Here is an 18,852-nt window from a genome sequence, read left to right on the forward strand (position 1 = left end):
CTTAAATTTCTAAAAATATCAAGTAAAACAATCAGTAATACGTCGGCAAACTATGCTAGGTACATGTATATAACTCTCTTTGATGTAAATCGTTTATGTTAATGAATAATTGATAGAATACAGTGCAAAATTATATCACCAATATTGCACTGAAAGCAGTTTTTACCTATGTAATACAAATGCATGTGTATCAGCTGAAGTACAATTAAATAATGGGATTTAGAAAGAAACCTCTTCATTGCTTTCGGTAGTAAATAATATATTAGCCAAATACAAATATTATTATAACTGGCCATTTTTCTAAAATATTGGTGCTCTAATTTAAACTTTTCCTCCTTCTTTTGAAAAATCTAATTTTATAAAAGAATTGTACAACTGGTGCCAGTACTCATGTCGAACTACTTTCAACTGACGCTTTAAAGTTCTTTGAAAGTTCTTAACAATTTTTGGAATGTCAATCGAAATTTTCCATCTTTTGATCCAAAAAAAGTTAGTATTACTGTTAAGTCCTCTATCATCAGGGCAACATCCGAGAGTCTCATACGCGATCATTACATATCCGACTTTCTGCTCGACCAGATACAGGGCCAGTCCAACATATAGTTATCAGCAGAGCGTAATCGATACAATGAGGGACAATTTCACCAGGTTTAATTACATTATTAGGTGTAAATAATTGGCAAAATGGCCACATGGATTGCATCTCGATTACAATGGCTACACACGCCACGTATCGACACAAATGGCATTAATTGCGAGCTTTGTCATAGTAAACAATTAAGCGGGGATCTTTTGTAATTACACATGTGTTTTGGTACGGAACGAGCGTCGACTAAAGTGGTTAAAAGATATTTGATACCGTTCAGGTTTTTTAGTTGAAATGTGCTGATTACATGTGTTTTACTATCTCTTGCTGAAAATTAGTTTAGCCAAATATTTATCTGCAATTTCGTTTTCGTTTTTTCTCAAATAGTTTTACTTTCATACGATCATGTAAATCCTTCACATATCTTAAGTATATTTGTTTTCGTGATAAACAGTTATCAACGTTTCGACATTTAACTTTTGTGTTATAATTATACACAGTCGCTGCTTTAGGGTAGAGCACCCGGGGTAGAGCAATCGCATCGATAAGAACATATCTTACAGAAAACAATTTTCGAATGAAAGGGTGCATAAGACATGACAGTACAGCTTCCACTGTTAGTCACATCACCTGCCCCTCTTCCGTACCGGACGCAGGTTAATCTAACCTTATGTCCTCGTATAGTGCTACACGGCGTTATCACTGTGCATTATGTGTCTTGTGTAGTGCTATACGACAGAATGACCACTAGACAATATAAGATCCATTCCGTTTCATCTCAAAGCCAGGACAATCCACTATTAATGTGCCATTACAAATTACTGGTGTGGATTTATCTATTTGCTATGTTGGGTGTAATAGAATTGAACTGCCTGTGTACGTTGCCAGCATGTAATTATCAAACATAAATTCAATAGTCAGACTAGTTAAGATCTCCAGCATTCTTAATTGATATTGATAGTAACAAAATTCTTTATATTACACGTATTATAATTTATCATTGGATGGTGGGATCCACTCTTTTTGCGGCAAAAACCAATAACATTGTTTGTAAAAAGATTTTTATGCGTTCTGAGAAATGTTCTAACTAAACGAACACAAGTAATACCACTCTTATCAATGTGGGCCTGAAATCAAAGGTTTATTGTTACGTAATATAAAGTGAAAACTTGCAAATAAAAAGTGAGACTTTAGATTTCGTGACAGCAGTTGTCTACTGCGTATGTCGATATGTTGTTGTGATGTATTTAGGAATGAATGAAAGTCAAAATTGAGAGACGAAAAGGCTTATTAAAGAGATCATAAAGTCGACACCTGATTCCCTTGTTTCAGCACAGTGTAGCATAAAACATGACATATTGGGACCATAGACGACCACCAGGCGGAACGGTTGAATATAGGGGTGGTACCGCCAAACTTACTGGTGGAAGACATGCTTCGCGCCATACCTCATTGCACAACAATGAAATGATGGGTCAAATATGATGCACACCCGGCTGGTGGTGGCGTGAAGGGTTGTCATTCAAAAGGCCATATGTCAATGAAAATCTATAAATTGTAGTTTGTCGTTCTTGCTGTTTTTTAGAATTGTCGTTGTCTTTAATGTTGTTAGAATATATTATTTTCAAAAACTTCTAAATGATGACGTTCTTTAGAATTACATTTCTAGCCAAACAGAGCACAGTTGTGGACTTTACGACTAGACGTATCCACAGTAGTCATTTATTTCATCAATTTAACTTGTTTTCAAGATAATATCTTATGGTTATCTCCTCCTATCATTTCAGAGCAACATATTTGGTGGTCTAGATGATAGTTTACTCGCGCGGGCAGAGGCCCTGGCGGCCGTCGACATCTCGAAGGCAAACTCGCCACCCTTAGTGAAGCCAGACAGTGTGTACTGTCATACGGACATGTCTGGCCATACAGCAGCTACCTCAAGGCCACAGATGGGACCCATCCACGGGTTCTCGTCCTCGGACTCTATGCTGGACCAAATGTCAGCTTCTATGCCCTTATCATCGATGACGGACCATCACAACAGCCTGGGCGGGATGCACCCGAACAATCACGGGGTTTCTCAGCCCCATCACATGTACCCACCGGCGTACTCTCACCCGGGTGCGAACACTATGAACGGGCACCATGGTTTACCTACTCACCATTCCATGCACCATACCATGCATGATCAGGAGTGTGACCCCAGGGAGCTTGAAGCATTCGCAGAAAGATTCAAACAGCGTCGGATAAAACTCGGGGTGACGCAAGCTGATGTTGGGTCAGCTTTAGGGAACTTGAAACTCCCGGGTGTGGGCTCCTTGAGCCAAAGTACAATCTGCCGATTCGAATCCTTGACTTTGAGCCATAATAATATGATAGCTTTGAAACCAGTGCTTCAGGCTTGGTTAGAAGAGGCTGAGAGAATTGCCAGAGAGAAAAAGACAAATCCGGATATGTTCCCGAATGCCGCAGAAAAGAAGCGGAAGCGTACGTCCATTGCAGCTCCGGAAAAACGGTCACTGGAAGCATACTTCGCAGTGCAACCACGGCCTTCAGGTGAAAAAATAGCACAAATTGCTGAGAAATTGGACTTGAAGAAAAACGTTGTGCGGGTATGGTTTTGCAATCAAAGACAGAAGCAAAAACGGATGAAGTTCTCTGCACAGCAGCATTGACTTTAGGAGGGACGGTGTTGTTGTATATATATGATGCTATGGACTTTGTATTATTATGTATAAAAGTGTGTGCAATATTTCGTCTTGGGCCATGTTCGGTTCAGGAGAACTCCAATTGTCCAAACATGTTCTACAGGTTCAGTGCTACCGGCTCCCCTCCATCGACCTACTACAAAAATCGGAGGCCCGGCCTGCCACCTAAGGTTTGTATACCTCTGTCGTTCAAATTAATTTACATGATTATACATTTACGTCATGACACTACGTTTGCATTTACTATAAAATACATAAGAATAGGCCTAAAGTCGTCTTGTGTATTTGGCATTTATTACATTTCTACGCCAAATGTATTTTAAAAGTTTTATAAATTTTTATATTTTGTGATACAGCCGGTTTGAATATCATCGACAAGCGAAATTTTTCCCGAGCCTGGTATCTGTCATGCCTTCCCAAGGGGCAGTAGTGTGCCTGGCATGGTCTACATCAAAGATTCGATGATCTCTTGAAACGTCATCTGTCACACACTAATAAGATTGATGTGACCATCAAATCATAACCAGAATGGCATAGTTGTATGGAAAACAATGGATTACATCCACAAAGCATGAACAGGCAACACATGCGGGCAAAACACTGACCACCACTTTGGAACTGCGTGGAAACAAACTGCTGCATAGTGAGACTGTCATTTTTCAGCCATTTTGTTCCTTGTGAACAATGCCAATATTGTTCTGGACTGACTATGTCTTGCATGACACTGAGCGCTTGACCAAATATAAAAAACACCATTTTATGGTTGAAACCGTAAGGCCAGCTCCAATTTTTATCTTTGAATGAAGTTAAATTCAGAAATGAATTGCCTGATATTGTATCAGCCCCAAACCATATTCTTAAATCGCTGGCAGCTACTTTTGCAAGGGCTGATATAACAGAAACAGAATGTCAGGCATATTAACCCAGTAATTGATATTTGTTATGTTATGATGTTCATCATTCCGGGAACCGATTGTTTACCAGTGTAAACATGTCGCTCATTGCAAAAATTCCCCTGAAATTAGTCTTTATCCTATATAAGATATGTTAAGAAAAGTATGCCTGCTAGATGCATTTTTCTTCCGAACACTCAACGTACACTAGCAATCACGTTTTCCATGTTTGTTGGTGCTTATTTTTAATCGCATAAACCCATCGACTTGTATTGTCTATGTCTCGTGAAGAAATGTCAACTTTTGCCAAGACTTTTGACAAAACTCGTCTGTTCAGTTGTACGTTCTCCGCCTGCCAAACAGCAGTAGATTCATCTTTCTAAATGTTATCATTCATCAAGATGCGGACCATCCACGGTCCACACGCAATTGGCCACTTGATGTTTATCACCAGCGACAACCTCCATTTTTTTCAAAATGTCCTACGTCTGTAATAAACTACTGCTGCCGGAGTCATCAGAGTAATCTATGAATTAACGTCACCCTTTTTAGAATTCCTTTTCGATGATATTCATACCAATTCGTGTACATGTATTTTGTTGATTAGTTTATTGTCTTTTGTAGTGTTAAGGGATTATGCAATGGTACTCATACGTGGTATAAACTTTATCGTTATGCTCATCCTGGAAATTAAATGCAATGGACATGTGCTTATTTTTCGTCAAGACAACCCATACCATTCATGAATGATTTTGTCTATTGGGTATTCGAAACATTTTATTATTCTTCCATTTTGAATAACGACCTATGTTTAATATGTCCTGAAATGTTCACACATCGCTGAGATGCTACTAAAAAGTGGGTTCCTCGGCAAGAGAAAAGTCAGCCAATCTGAGAATTTTTCCTCGATGTTGAAGGTATGAAGGATCAGGCAGTAAGGACATCACGAGCAATTAGCCGCATTGTCGTAGAGGGATGTCATGTTATGTAGGCCTGAATCCCAATCGGGAGGTAGAATACTCCCGATTGGGGTGTAAACAAACATTTAAATTGATATGCACAAAAAATACTTCAAAATTTTCTGTGTTGTTCGATCCTGTGGAATGTGTTGGTTAACCGTCATCAGGAAAACGTGCTTTACGCACTGAAAGGAAAAATTGAATATTTCCAATCAGTCAAATATTAGGAAAGTACGTGTAATCTACGTTTTCACTGGCAATATCAAGTTAGAACTCACGGATTTGTGGATTTCGCAAACAGGTGTAGAATCACCAATATACAAATTCAATCTACTAATAACATATCAAATCCAAATGGTTTCCAAAACCGATTTCCAGTCGATTCAAACCTTCATCCCTCCGTTGATTGGTCACTCATTCCAACGAACTCGAAAGCGACGTTTACTCAACAAACCACTCGCCTTTTGAGTTGGGTTCAAGCCACTATTCTGCTTAATCTCGTTGGCTTGTGTAAACTTCATGCAGATCATCAAAACTCCAAACTGTCTTCAAACAATGCAGGGTGTTCCTTGCCAATTTCATTGTTTCTGACAAACCCTGACAGGTGGATAGTTAACAGATTATCATCATGTATACATTTGCGAATATTGGCTTGTAATGCGATAGTGGTTTCAACAGTGTTCATATTACGTAAGAAGTGGTTTCAAAATTACGATATTTATTCAACCGTGTGCGAGATAAAATGTCTTGCAATAGAAAAATTACAGAAGATCAAAGTTTTATTTTTTACAGTATATGCGATAGTGTATGACACGCTTTAACATTCTGTACTGTTATACATTCCTGCAATGATATTTTGCGATAGACACATTAGTGTAACGTTCTAGTGTATAAGACGCACTTTTCTTTACATTGATGAGCAATTTTTGTCTATTTTAAAAAAGTTTAATGAACAGGGGTTCGAAAAGAAATTATTTGTTCTATCAAAAACTTCCGACCCGGATTGAAAAAGCTCCTGTTTTCTGCTGTTTTTAGTGAACATATTGTACAAACTATCGCTCAGTAAAGTAAACTATAAGTGCGCCTTATCCACACGAATTGCCAGTATGCCATAGTGCATAACTGAATACACTACGCAGGGTGCGCGTAACCGGAGAGGTTCGGCGGCATGAAATATTCAAGGAATCTTTACCACTAAAAAATTGATGACGACCACTCGGTGTAGTGCAACAATGTGTACTACGTTCCTAGTGGAAGCCATCAATACGGCCTGCGGTGGAGTTCCTTGGGTTCACACTGGGAGTTTTTTTTCGAATTTCACCATTTCCTAATTTTTTCAATAGGGAATGAGAACAAGGATCATTATGATAAATTGTAGCCTACGACATGCATATTGTCAAGAAATTGTTCCTCTCGATGAAGTCATTATCGCTGCTACGTGCTCCTCAGTGATGGAACGCCTTCTAACTTATAACGTATTGGAAATGTTGGCCAAAAAGCGTGCAATTTCTCTCTATCCTTTACTCTAAGAATTAATAAAGACTCTTTATATACTCTTGTTTAAACTGATTGAGGGCGATTTGGACAACTCTTTGTCAGATCATTGAACATTTAAATCCCAGTGTTTGCTTCTGAACTCCCTGCTCGGTCACTTTTTCATCCGTATTGTCTCCGTAGTTGCAATTTTTGCAACCATATTTTCGAAAGGTTGGTATATTTATGGTTTACATGATGAGCGAAACGTAACACAGTGATGTATTGGTGGTGACTTCGTAATCAATTGAGATTAACAAGTATTTATATGATATTACAGACCTTTCTTGGCATGACGTAATCAGTGACGTCAGAGATATATTCAGGATTTCGTTCATTTACATGTTCATGTTTAATTGGGCTAATGTGGTTTGTAAAGATAATTGAACTAGCGCTACAAAATATTTATTAAGTTCCATACATTTTTTTTTGTGTATTGATATATTTCAGTTGTGTTCAATGATCAATCAAATTCAAAGAAAATCTTTGACTATGTGCAAGTATTTGTTAGTTTATTGTGTTACAAATTACTGCTAATGTGATGAAATGATGTATACGACAAATTGAGTTGGGATGATGCTATTAGATAGTTCGCGCGTGAGAGTTACAATACCTTTCAGTAACAAATTGTAAAAGAGCAACATACGTTTATTTAATGCTGAACGTAGTGTATCAAACTGTACATTGTACCGGTACATCGTATCTAAGTTGATTGTGAACCTATAGGCAAGATTTAATGGGTTATCATTTACACTGAACGTAGTGTATCAAACTGTACATTGTACCGGTACATCGTATCTAAGTTGATTGTGAACCTATAGACAAGATTTGATGGGTTATGATTACACTATTCATGCTCACTGAGCAAAAATGCCCACCTTTGAAAAAGATTTTGTCCCATGTTACAAGATAGATTCAACATGTGATTCATTTGGACGTAATGGAATGAACATTCCAACAACAGCTTATTTGTGTTTAAACTAAAAATAAAAAAACACGACAAATTGTGAAAAGAAATCCTGGTGTGAATAAGCTTGCCAAGGTAGAGAGTGTTCATCAACCCTTCTCTCAGATTTCTTTGTGGTGTTGTCTTTAAGCAAAGTTATGTGTCACCAGCAGTATAATGTAGATCTTCTGAGAAAATGGTTATAAAACGTTGATATCATGATATGACATGCAGCTAAGTGGAGTCCATTCCACATCGCTGTCTATAATTTCTTCCTAAATCCAATCTTTAACGAATATATGATGAATTTGGTCTTCAAAGTACTTGGATAATTTTCAGTTTCATATCCCAGGAATGAGAGGACTTATTCAAGAATAGTAGGCTGCGACTAATCACAAATCAAATCATATGATATATTGGGCCTCATTGCATTACATATCACTTTAGATTCCAGCTCGATTTTCTAGCAATTTTCGACATCTTTTTGGCGACTTGTGGCAATTTCTTTATTCTTTCCTGCAAGGAGATGTGAGGTTTATTAGATTTCTGAGGATTTGGCGAAATGTATTTAATGTTCACAACAGAAGCATCCGGAGAACTCCCAATTCTTTCAATTGCGGTTAAAATGCACACAAACACTGGCTATCATTCGTCAGGCTGCACCATTCTTGTTCCACAACAAATACTCTAATTTCACTTTTAAAAAGTCACCATCAGATATTCATTTTGTGCCACTATCATGATGAACTTTTTACATGAATCAGTTTGCATGAGAAGTACCATATTTGGCGCTATGATTAATGGAATCAATCAAAGTTGCCTGGGCCAATACAGAACATCATACTTGTGCAAAGCATTATCTTTTGCAAATTATTGTCCATTAAAGCTTGGTGTGTCATGTTCCCAAGAATCTCCACAATATTCTCCAAATTTGGTTTGTCTGTCCTGACCACCGCCAAACTTTTAGAAATCTACCACATTCACCCTAGAAACGTCCAAGTTCCCCCACTTTGTCCAATTAGCAATTCGGGCCCCTGGTCATTATTAACCAATCAGAAGACATCTAACATGCTTGTTCGGCCCATGCCAGAACGACGCTTGATCGCCCTATGGATTAGGAAGCTCTCGATTGGTCAATACAGGCCAAGGGGCAAAATAACTTGCTGTATGACAGTGGCGAATGGAAGCGTAACAAGCGATCAGAGAAGAATCGCTTTACGGTATTCTACAAGTCGTTACATTACTGATTCTTGCTTGCATTTATAACGTCTCCTACCGATCTCCGTTTTACAAGTGTATATAATGTGAATACTGTGTATATTTATTTGAAATTTATATTTGAATATTTTGTACTTGTTTATTTATTGATTATCACAGGAATAGCATTTAACGTATCTCCTATGGCATAATACTCTTACATTGCGAGTCACACGAAACAAATTACATGTATCATTAATTTTTGTCACTTTCTTTTTTATGGAAGTCCTATGTATATGTTCTTACTGCGGAATTATTTATACAGTGCTTGGATATATGGCTATATTTCAAATTGGTCTGTGGAATGATTCCACCTTTTTTGTTATGTTATGACTGCACAGTGCATAAATGGCTTGGTTGATAGCTGGGAACATAATACACGTTCTAGTAATTTGACCAAGAAGGCTCGTGTAGGTGATAAATGTAGAAATTTGGCAGTGATCAGACCTCGCGTAAAACAAATAAGATAAGTTCAAGCTGATTCATCAAATGCATTATACTAGTTCTGGGTCAAAGCAGACCCGCCGGAATCCTTTGTCCAAACGATTTTGTAGGGCTTTTGTCAGGGCCTTTCACCCCATTATAATTATATCAGCCACTTTAGAGCCCGGCGAGCCCGTTGGCGCCCATAACTGGCACATTCAATTTGATGAACCGGTGTGAAGATATCGACAGATAAAAATGTTATGAGGCTTGTGGGTTGAAAATCAAACGACTGTTGAACACGGAACACGTATTTGATCATGACGCAGGCACTCTACCCAGCTGGATACAGCCGTGCAGTTTTTAATCGTTAAGAAATGGCAATTCTTTCGCGAATGTATATATATTTTCTCAAATTTAAAAAAGAGGCATGTTGTTCCACATGTTAAGTTACATTGGCCTTACATATTCGAGTTGTCTACTTTCCGCCATATCAAGATCAAAGAAGTCTGAGACTTTGGAAGTACATTGTAATACATGCATCATTTTATTCACCCTACCAAATATTGGTTGACGATAGTAGACTTCTACAAGATAAATCGTCTTCTTTTCAATGGCTATCGCTACTGTTGGCTGGTTGTTTCCTAATCTTTGTCACAAAATACTCGCCTTGAATCCTTTTTACTAGTCAGTAGTAGCGATTCTAAGGCTAATAGGGAAATGGCATTTTAATGAGGTTCTAAAACCCCTTTAAAACGCACGAGTACCAACCATCACGCCCTAGTACGGAAAAGTTAATGAACTATTTTATCACTGCACTTCCGAGTCCGACAAAATACCCTGTATTTCCTTCGTTCAGAGCTACGGTATCGTTCCGTGAATTGATAAAAATTACTCTATAATCGGAGTTCAAGGAAAATGTAATTTTTTTCTGATTCATGTAGTTCCAAGGTCACAACTGCCCTCGCTGAATTACAAATTTAGTAGTCTTGATTACAACATATACATTCAAGTAAGTTGATACCGGTGTAATATATGTCGGGTAGTGTTTCGGTTTGTCAGTGTTACCTCATTATAAAGTAAAGGCTGGAACACGAAATTGATGTCTACTAATTGTGAAGGAAGGGCATCTTCCCACCGTCCAGTTGGTAGGGAGATACGGAGAATATCAAAAATGTTACACGGGCTGAAGTCATAGTGTGGTGACTGCAGAGGTACATGTAGTTAAAGTTGCGTAATTGCGTATCTGAGAATTGATGGGGAATATACTTTTACAGAGTCATGTGTATTTTACTATGAAACGGAAATTTACTCGGAATGAGGACTCGAAATGAATGCATTTATTGTGATTTTATCATCAATGAAATGACCTTATAAATTGCTATGTCTGGTGCGCTTGGCAAGAGGCAATGGCCATATACGTAATTGAGAACACTGGAACAGCACTGTAGCTACGATGTTATATTTTGAGTGTGCATCCTTTATACAATGTATGTTGCATTTTTCAGTAAGGTCATGTTTACTTAACATCATGCTAACTTAAACAGTCACCTTAAATTATTCACGCCATTTTTATCAAACATTGCAACACTGAAGTAAATTGACACACTCGGTTTTAAAAGTCCATCGGAATCACAAATGAGAAAATTATTCCGTTAATTAATTGATTAATTTGATTAGTCAACAAAATGTGATTGTGATCTGAGCAGTAATCAACGCCATAAAAATCTTGATATATAGTGTCTCATCCTTACCAAAAAGTTATGTGCAGTTATACATGTGCATCAATGTCCATGCGATAATGTGCACTTGATGTCAGGTTGATGTACATCATGAGTGCATTTCGTGTACATACGATGTACAGTTAATGTACATACCATGTACCGCTAATGTACATGCGATATACAGAAGATGTAAAGCTAATTTACAGACGAGGGTCAGTTACTGTAATGCACAGTGATGTACATCCACCTTATCTCTTCTTAGGGTGCTGCAGACTATGTTCTAAGTAAATCTTCCAAATAACGAGACTGTAGTATCCTGGCCACAACTCATTCAAATGCAGTAAAAGTCAGTACAGCCTTGCATTATTTATGGAGTAGTAAAGTATGCCGAGGAACGAGGTAAATTATACAAGGATCTACTGTTCTCTTTCTAATTGTTTTTTACCGTTCATGCACATGATAATCTATGTTTTGCTTAGCACAAACCCTGTTTTGTTGGTCTTCTTAGAGCCGGCCTGCACCTCAATTTGGGCCAATCTTCCACAGTATGAAATAAACCAAGATGTTAAATATAAAAACACAGTTTTATCTATTTTGTTTTGTTGTGTTTTGATATAGGTTGTCGGAGTACAAAGGCTCAAGCCAGATTTGAACGGTGTCATATCTTTCGAAGTGGATCACAAAGAAAGATTTTTTCCTTGAGGCTAAAGGTGGTTTTAACTCAAGAAAATGCCGAACTGTATTGCAATTATTTTGCGGAACATCTATGCAGCCCAAGTATACATTCCTTTTGAACAGCATGTGTTGCATCATAAAGCACTGAAAATCATCACAAAAACGCTTAGAAAACAAATCACAAAAGCTATTTCTTCATAAAAACGTCCCCATTGATATATACGCGCATACAATAGTGTATTTATGCATTATATCATCCTCCAAACGATACTGTCATTATAGAAGATCTTTAATAGGCCTTTAGGATGCTAAGGCTGACGTGTCCTTCGTGATATGTTGGTTCAAGCACAATGGGCCTACTCTGCCTCAGGCAAAACTGATAGATAGTCAATTAGCTATTCACTTTAAGGATGTTAAAGCAAACTGCGTTCGAGACTCGAAGATTCCACAGTAGAGTGAAAAGAGCCCATAATAGGCTTGCATGAGTATAAGTAACTGTACCTTTGCGAATGTAACGAGTTTAGCAGCAGAAGAAATAGAGTGGAATCAACCGGGAAAAGAGTTATGAAGACCACCAATCCTCCCTCTCAAAAACATGGATACCAACTCCGAAGGAAATGAAACTCAAACTCAAAAGCATTAAATAAGGACCTCTGGCGACATCAACCAAATTCTCTCCCCATCATTGTACCGGCGGCTTGTAACAACGTTTATACATATATGCTATCCGAAGTACTGCCGAAACCATTCCCTCAATGTAGGCTACGTGCATCTCGCGTACATCTACTTGCGAATAGTAGTGGACTCGAGCAGCACTTATGTAGACATGCCTGCCTCCAGATTCGAGCAATTATAGTTACGATTCCCCTTGGGTCCAATATACCTCTATCATGACATGTCCGACCTCATCACGGTATGGCCTGTTCTCAACCACCCGACGTTTTGATGCTAAGGAATGGCAGATTAGGTATCCCGATTCAACTATGACGCGTATATTAGGCAATGGCTTGTGGCGAGAATACGGCGCACTGGGGTTGAATATGGACTCAGACAGGGTACTGGTAAGTTTAGCTCTGGTAAGTTTCGTTCGAATAATGCATGGCACTAAGAGTGAGGTGGATGAAGAGACTTGCATTGCTAAATTTACTGTCATCGTAAAACTATGCACAGCAAAATCTGCAACATGCTACCCACGAAATCATGTCCAAACTTGTTTGGGCTTTATATAAAGCCAAAAACCATGGGCGAATTTGATCTTTGATATAAAGGGGTTAACCGCTGCTTAAAAAACTTTCCAACATAAGGTCATTAATTTCCTCATGAAATGCACATCATGTGCACACATGCCATCACAAATCATGTGGGATAATACATTAATTAGTGAGACAATACTAGGACTGGTGGCACCCTGGCGCAGATAGGCGCCGAACACGACTGATTATCTCCCCGATGTCCCGCAGAACTGCTCCAGTTAGTCGCTAAATGGTTGATGACAAATGAAACCATTTTGTTTTTCGTTTGCGTTATGCTATATCATTCAGCGTGCTATGTATTTTATTACGTGTTGGAAGATGAGAATATATTTTTTCGACTAGACAACTGTTCGTATCACCAGAGTCTTTCAATAAATTTATTGATATGACTGTACGGAGCAGCCGGACACGTTGTATTGCCTGTACCTGCACACTGCTAGAAAAATTTCCAATGGCGTAGTAATCTGTAAAATTTGTCGCATTCCGAAATATTTTGGCACGAAAAAATCAGATCAGATTACTAGATAAACTTACCTCGCCCTTCCTTTTTAAATGCTCTGTAAATAATGTAATTGCACTCATTCGAATTCGCCAACGCACTTGGATGGACGATGTATTTTCATTTGGTGTATTCACTGTAATTTTCACATTCTAAGTTTATTTACAATCATTTCTATTGACGTTGGCATCTTATACCTCCAGCTACCAATTTGACAAAACGCATTCCGATTATTCTTGGCAATTTATCCAACCTATGCTTTTTAGAAAGGCCTAGAGCCATGTGCACTGTTTATCGAGATTTCTATTGTTATGTTCTTCATGAATAACGTTGCATTGCAGTTTCAAATTGAAAAACTAAAGAAAAGAGATAGGGGACACGTAGGCCTAAGTTTGCCGATGCTACAGAGCCTGCTTGGAGGGAAAACATTGCTAAAGAAAACCAGTTTTTCTATAAATGTTAACAGGTATAAATCATATAATAAGCCTAGTGTTTACTTTTCTTGAGCAACATTTATCTATCGTGGTGTTACATGTGCATACACAACATCAATGCCATATTTGATAAGTTTCATGTGTTTCTAATGAGTATTCATATCATATGATATTTATGATATGGTTAATAAGTTTCGTTTCAGTATGTAAACGATTTAATCCTTGCTTTTTCAGTAACGGTGATTTAACGTACAAGATCATGAGGGCAGCCATGGTATAATAATACATCAGACGCTTTGAACCTGTATATATAGACACAATCAAGTCCGCCTCCGCACACCCAATAAAGTTAAGATGACCTTAGGATGGTATACCTATATCTAGAATGGAGTCACTCCCTTGGCTTTTTAGGCCTACGTGAAAACTTAAAAACAAAATTATCACTCAGCCTAGCAAGCGCATGCAATAGAATTTTCATCGCACCATCCGTTTTAAAATGCCACGTAAACCTTTATAACATTCCATGAAAACGTCGCTTTCGGGTTCTTGTTTTCACAAAAAGCCCAAATAATGCTTCACGTTTATATTAGACAATAAAAACTCTTAGGGCTATGATGAGCGCTAGGAATAGAACGTATACATATGTACTTAGGTAAAAAATTCAAAAGAACAAATGAATGCCATAGAAAAGTATATACATTTGGATCAATAGAATCCATCGATTTGAAGCTGAATGCTTTTACATGGGAAAACATGGATGTGATCCATCTCTAGTTTACCAGAATCTGCTACATGTCTCATAAGAAGATAGCATTCAAGGATGCATGCCTCTCTTCGGCACCTTTAGTTGAAGTTGATGTGGTTAAAAGCCTACGTGTACATTTCGCCAGGCCCCAGTCCTCATCATTGAAAGATGAGCGTTTTTGAAAAATTCGCCATGTTAATCGTTTCTCAGAACGCCTGCGGATGCGGAGTGCAAGGAATAATGTGGTCGGGGATAGGAACGCTTGGAAGAACACGTATTTGATAATTGATAAGTTTACATTCGTATCCACATATATATATGGCACGTCCATAAATGTTAATTTGCGGTATTTTTGCTATAAATGTACATTGTATATGTCACATCGAGATTTATTCATTAGTGGTAAACACTGCGGGAATGCCAATTGGGGCGTGGGCACAAACTTTTCAAACCTTATAACTTATGGATCAGTGAATATTGCGTCGGCCCAACGACATTTTGAAGGAGAGGGCGGTGAAAAATTCTAAAAAGAGAACTGCTTATATATTCAAGTGCAACAGCAACGATTGACTGTTCGTTCGCCATGCGCAGACTGTCACTTGAATTACCACATGTCCTCGATTAGCACTGCAGAACCCTCTGCCTTATGACCGAAATGACCTTGACATTCGCCTAACCAAAAACCCCGTAGCGTCAGGGCCGGGAGAATCATACTTTAACCGATTGAAACAGACAATACAAAATTCAGACCATTAAATCATGTTTCAAAACATCTTAAATAGAAATACAATATAGATTAAGCTAAAACCTGGTTCCTAGCTAATTCTACCTTCTTCGTCGGAGATGCATCATTTGGGTTTCCCCGAGGGATGGGGAACGCATCTGCGCTGAACTACCCTCCAGACTCCTTAAGATAATTAATTAAGAACACGCGATGTATAAAGAGGTTGTGTGCGTGCGTTTCCCTTAAGCACAGCATGATATGCATTGTCTGAAAGATACTCTGGAATGCTTAATCCAAGTAATATGACCACTGATTCCGCTGGGAGGGCATCTTTTAAAAGCTATCGGGTATTGATAGGGAGGCTCCTTATTACCATTAGGAAAGATTACATTGATTTCGGTTTGGTTAAGCTTTCAAAGATTTCAGATCAGTCGGTAGTTTGTTGAGCTGGCCGCGTCGTGCACGGATGAAGCCTTCTTCATCGCCTGGTATTGCTAAGGTACAACATCAGCCTGTGTGACAAGACAGCATACATAGTCCCGACAAATTCTGATTGAATGAAATCTTTTTTGCACAAAATGTAAAAGCCTGCGAGGCATAGTTTCCTTTCACTTCCTCCATTTTCTATACATCAGCAAAATCTTAAAGAAAAAAAACAAAAAAGCCGAACTTCCAATAATATCCTAATATGGAACCCAGTAATATCTTCACAATAAAATACATGTATCAAATAATCTTAAATGTTGGATGTTGTTTTGGTACAAGTATATCGATGAGATACTGCAGCACGTCAGAATTTTCAATCCATTCTCGTTTATTCAAACACTTATGATTTTTTGTTTAATTAGTCACCATCAATATAATTGGAAACACCCTTAACTTGGTCAAAGAACGCACTTTTTCTCTTCGAAAACTTTGCAATACGTCAGAATTGTCAATTCCTTTTGCATCTATTCGAATATTTACAATCGAACTTTTTCTGCCGTTATAGATATGAAAATTATATCTAAGGAATTTCATATTGAACTGAATAGAATACATTATACATTGTATATTCTTCTTACGTCAGATTTAGCAGCGGAGCGAAAGTCTATAGAATGTCATTATATAAGGTTAGAAGATCGATAGTTTCAACTTTGCACTGATATGTTTTTTTCTTCAGATTGTTGGGTGGTTTTGTTCGTTAAGGCGACGTGTGATTTCAGAAGGACGTTCTGTTTGTTTGATATAATACTAGGAGACTTTGGAAATAAAGGTATTAGACAATTTAAAAATGTTTTAAACATTTTTTTCGCTCTCTCTCTCTCTCTCTGTGTGTATATTTGTTGAATTGAATCTACGTGTTACACTAAAATACGAACATTGTACTTTGCAGCCACAAAATCAAGCATAAGCACCATTTGCTAAGAAAGTGGCCAACTCTGTATCCCAAAATTCATCACCCCGCACGATTTGACTGAGATGCTTCATCACAAATTGGCAATTCGGTAGCCGAAAAACACTCCCCCTTTCAACTCTCGACAGAGCGGGACATGCTCGGGTGCTGTGTTGATATCTGTGCATAATTCATCCGACATGGAAGTTCCATTCGCCAATTTCATTAAGCTATTTACCCAGCATCACCAGAGTCTTTCTAAAAGGTATGAAACGTCGAGCTAATCTGATCAGGCGTGGTCTGTGATTGTCCAGGGTGCATGACACGTTTGAATTATGTATCTCATTGTCAATAGCTGAAAGAGTAACAATTCTCCAGTTGCATCACATGTAGCTTTATATTGTATTTTAGTATACAAGTATACATGTTAATACAATACAAAATAAAAATAAAAATTTGTGAATACTCAAAGTGTACTTTAGAGATGATGTCGTATGATCACCAAACTATTTTTTTTTGGGGGGGGGGGATATTACAAGTCAACACTGAGCGAATCAATCCAGTATCAAATAACCGCGGTCGCTGCACATGCGGGCTATTATTACGTTATACGGCAACTCATTCTCTGGTTTTGCCATAATTTACCACATCTTGTTGCAATCAAGTTCAGCCCTGACATAATTTAACGCGTCTCCAGAGAGCTCTCCCGCTCGCCCATTGCGGGATGACTAGTCACTTAATCTACTCGTTTAGCTCGTACCTTTCCCGTATAATTACGATTGGAGCGTTGAGACAAAGCCCGGGTACGCTCGGGGATGAAATCACAACGCGCTGCTGGTACTGTAGATTCCATTTTACTCTTTGGCGTGTTGTTCATTCTCTAACATTGCTTAAGCCAACGTTTGCCGGTGTGACAGCGGATATAGTCCCCCTGGAGTCATAGTCCGGTAGCATTGTATTTGACCAATTAAGCAGCATGATCTATTGTACCGCTAACCCTAACCAAAACATTTAGCAATGCGGGCTATTGTTACACGGACTATCAGCCCTAGGACTACTATCCCCGCCACACCGGTCCGACAGAGTCATAGAAAGACGCTCTCAGTGGTACTTCAACCATACATTCACAGAGCCGCATTGAGAAATAACCGTCCGTCTTAACAAGATGGGCCGAATTTACGAAGGGTGTTTAAGAGTTAGACGCGTGTAAATTCTACATAATCAGTTTCAGGGCCTAATGCAGTTTTCATGAAGAAACCCTGCAAGGCCCTGACTCTGTCTATTCAGACATTAAACGCTGTTTTAAGCTAAACACCCTTTGTAAATTCGGCATATTTCTACAGTTATTGTTTCGGATCCTAAGCTAAAATGGACTATCTGGTGAATCCGATTGCTACATTCTACGTACATGTACGCATCAATTACGTGCCATGTTATTTCCATCTTTAGCAATTATCAAAACCATACTGATCCAACAGGCAATGCATACATGCAAAAATATAAAAAAATTGATACACGGCAGGTACATGTACATAACCTAATGTACAGCTCTTCAAACCCATGCCAACTTGAAACGGACAATAGCCAGAACACCACTGCTCCAGTACAAATCGCGTACCTCAATCTCTCAACCCGATAATATGGTGATGAAAATTTGATAAGTATTGATGAAGCAATTGTGGTGACGGTCGGTGTCTCTCAAGACATCCTTCGCCGACCTCTCCGATTGCCGTCGGCACGGGCTCAGTCTGTTCAAGACGTTTGTCGGGGTCGGATTCGGTTCGTGTACACTGGCAACCTTGATGTACTGATGACATACTGTCTGTGTAAGGATCAATCGCTGTATTGGGATGGATCTTTCTATGAAGTACGCTGATTATTATTTTGTTTTTATTTCAACTTGTATCATTTTCTTGCGTTTATGGAAATTGTCGGAGAGTGTCCCGATTAAATTATTTTCATGAAATAGGCCCCGGTTGTCAGAAAGCGTGTCAGCACATAAAATTGTTTTGACCTGTCGTTTGCTGTACATCAGGATAAATGTACACGAAACAGCATGGTATAAAATGAATATTTCAGTGTGGCTTTTTTTTCGCGCTGCAGCGTCGTTCGATCCAT

At 38.4% G+C, this 18,852-nt stretch overlaps 1 protein-coding gene across 1 annotated transcript; it reads left to right on the plus strand.

Annotated features, from left to right (window-relative positions):
- The first annotated feature begins 1,182 nt into the window (after positions 1-1,182).
- On the plus strand, positions 1,183-11,586 carry LOC135494078 (POU domain, class 4, transcription factor 3-like). The gene is made up of 2 exons (XM_064781828.1): positions 1,183-1,242; positions 2,374-11,586. The coding sequence occupies exons 1-2, from the start codon at positions 1,183-1,185 to the stop codon at positions 3,259-3,261; spliced, it is 948 nt and encodes a 315-aa protein (XP_064637898.1). The 3' UTR covers positions 3,262-11,586.
- The last annotated feature ends 7,266 nt before the right edge of the window (positions 11,587-18,852 follow it).

This window comes from Lineus longissimus, chromosome 9 (assembly GCF_910592395.1).
Source record: "Lineus longissimus chromosome 9, tnLinLong1.2, whole genome shotgun sequence".
In the NCBI taxonomy this organism is placed as follows: domain Eukaryota; kingdom Metazoa; phylum Nemertea; class Pilidiophora; order Heteronemertea; family Lineidae; genus Lineus; species Lineus longissimus.

Coding starts and splice junctions, on each gene's coding strand:
- LOC135494078 (XM_064781828.1), top strand. CDS start 1,183: ATGACAGTACAGCTTCCACTGTTAGTCACATCACCTGCCCCTCTTCCG. Junction 1,243..2,373: donor CTCTTCCGTACCGGACGCAG/GTTAATCTAACC, acceptor CTATCATTTCAG/AGCAACATATTTGGTGGTCT.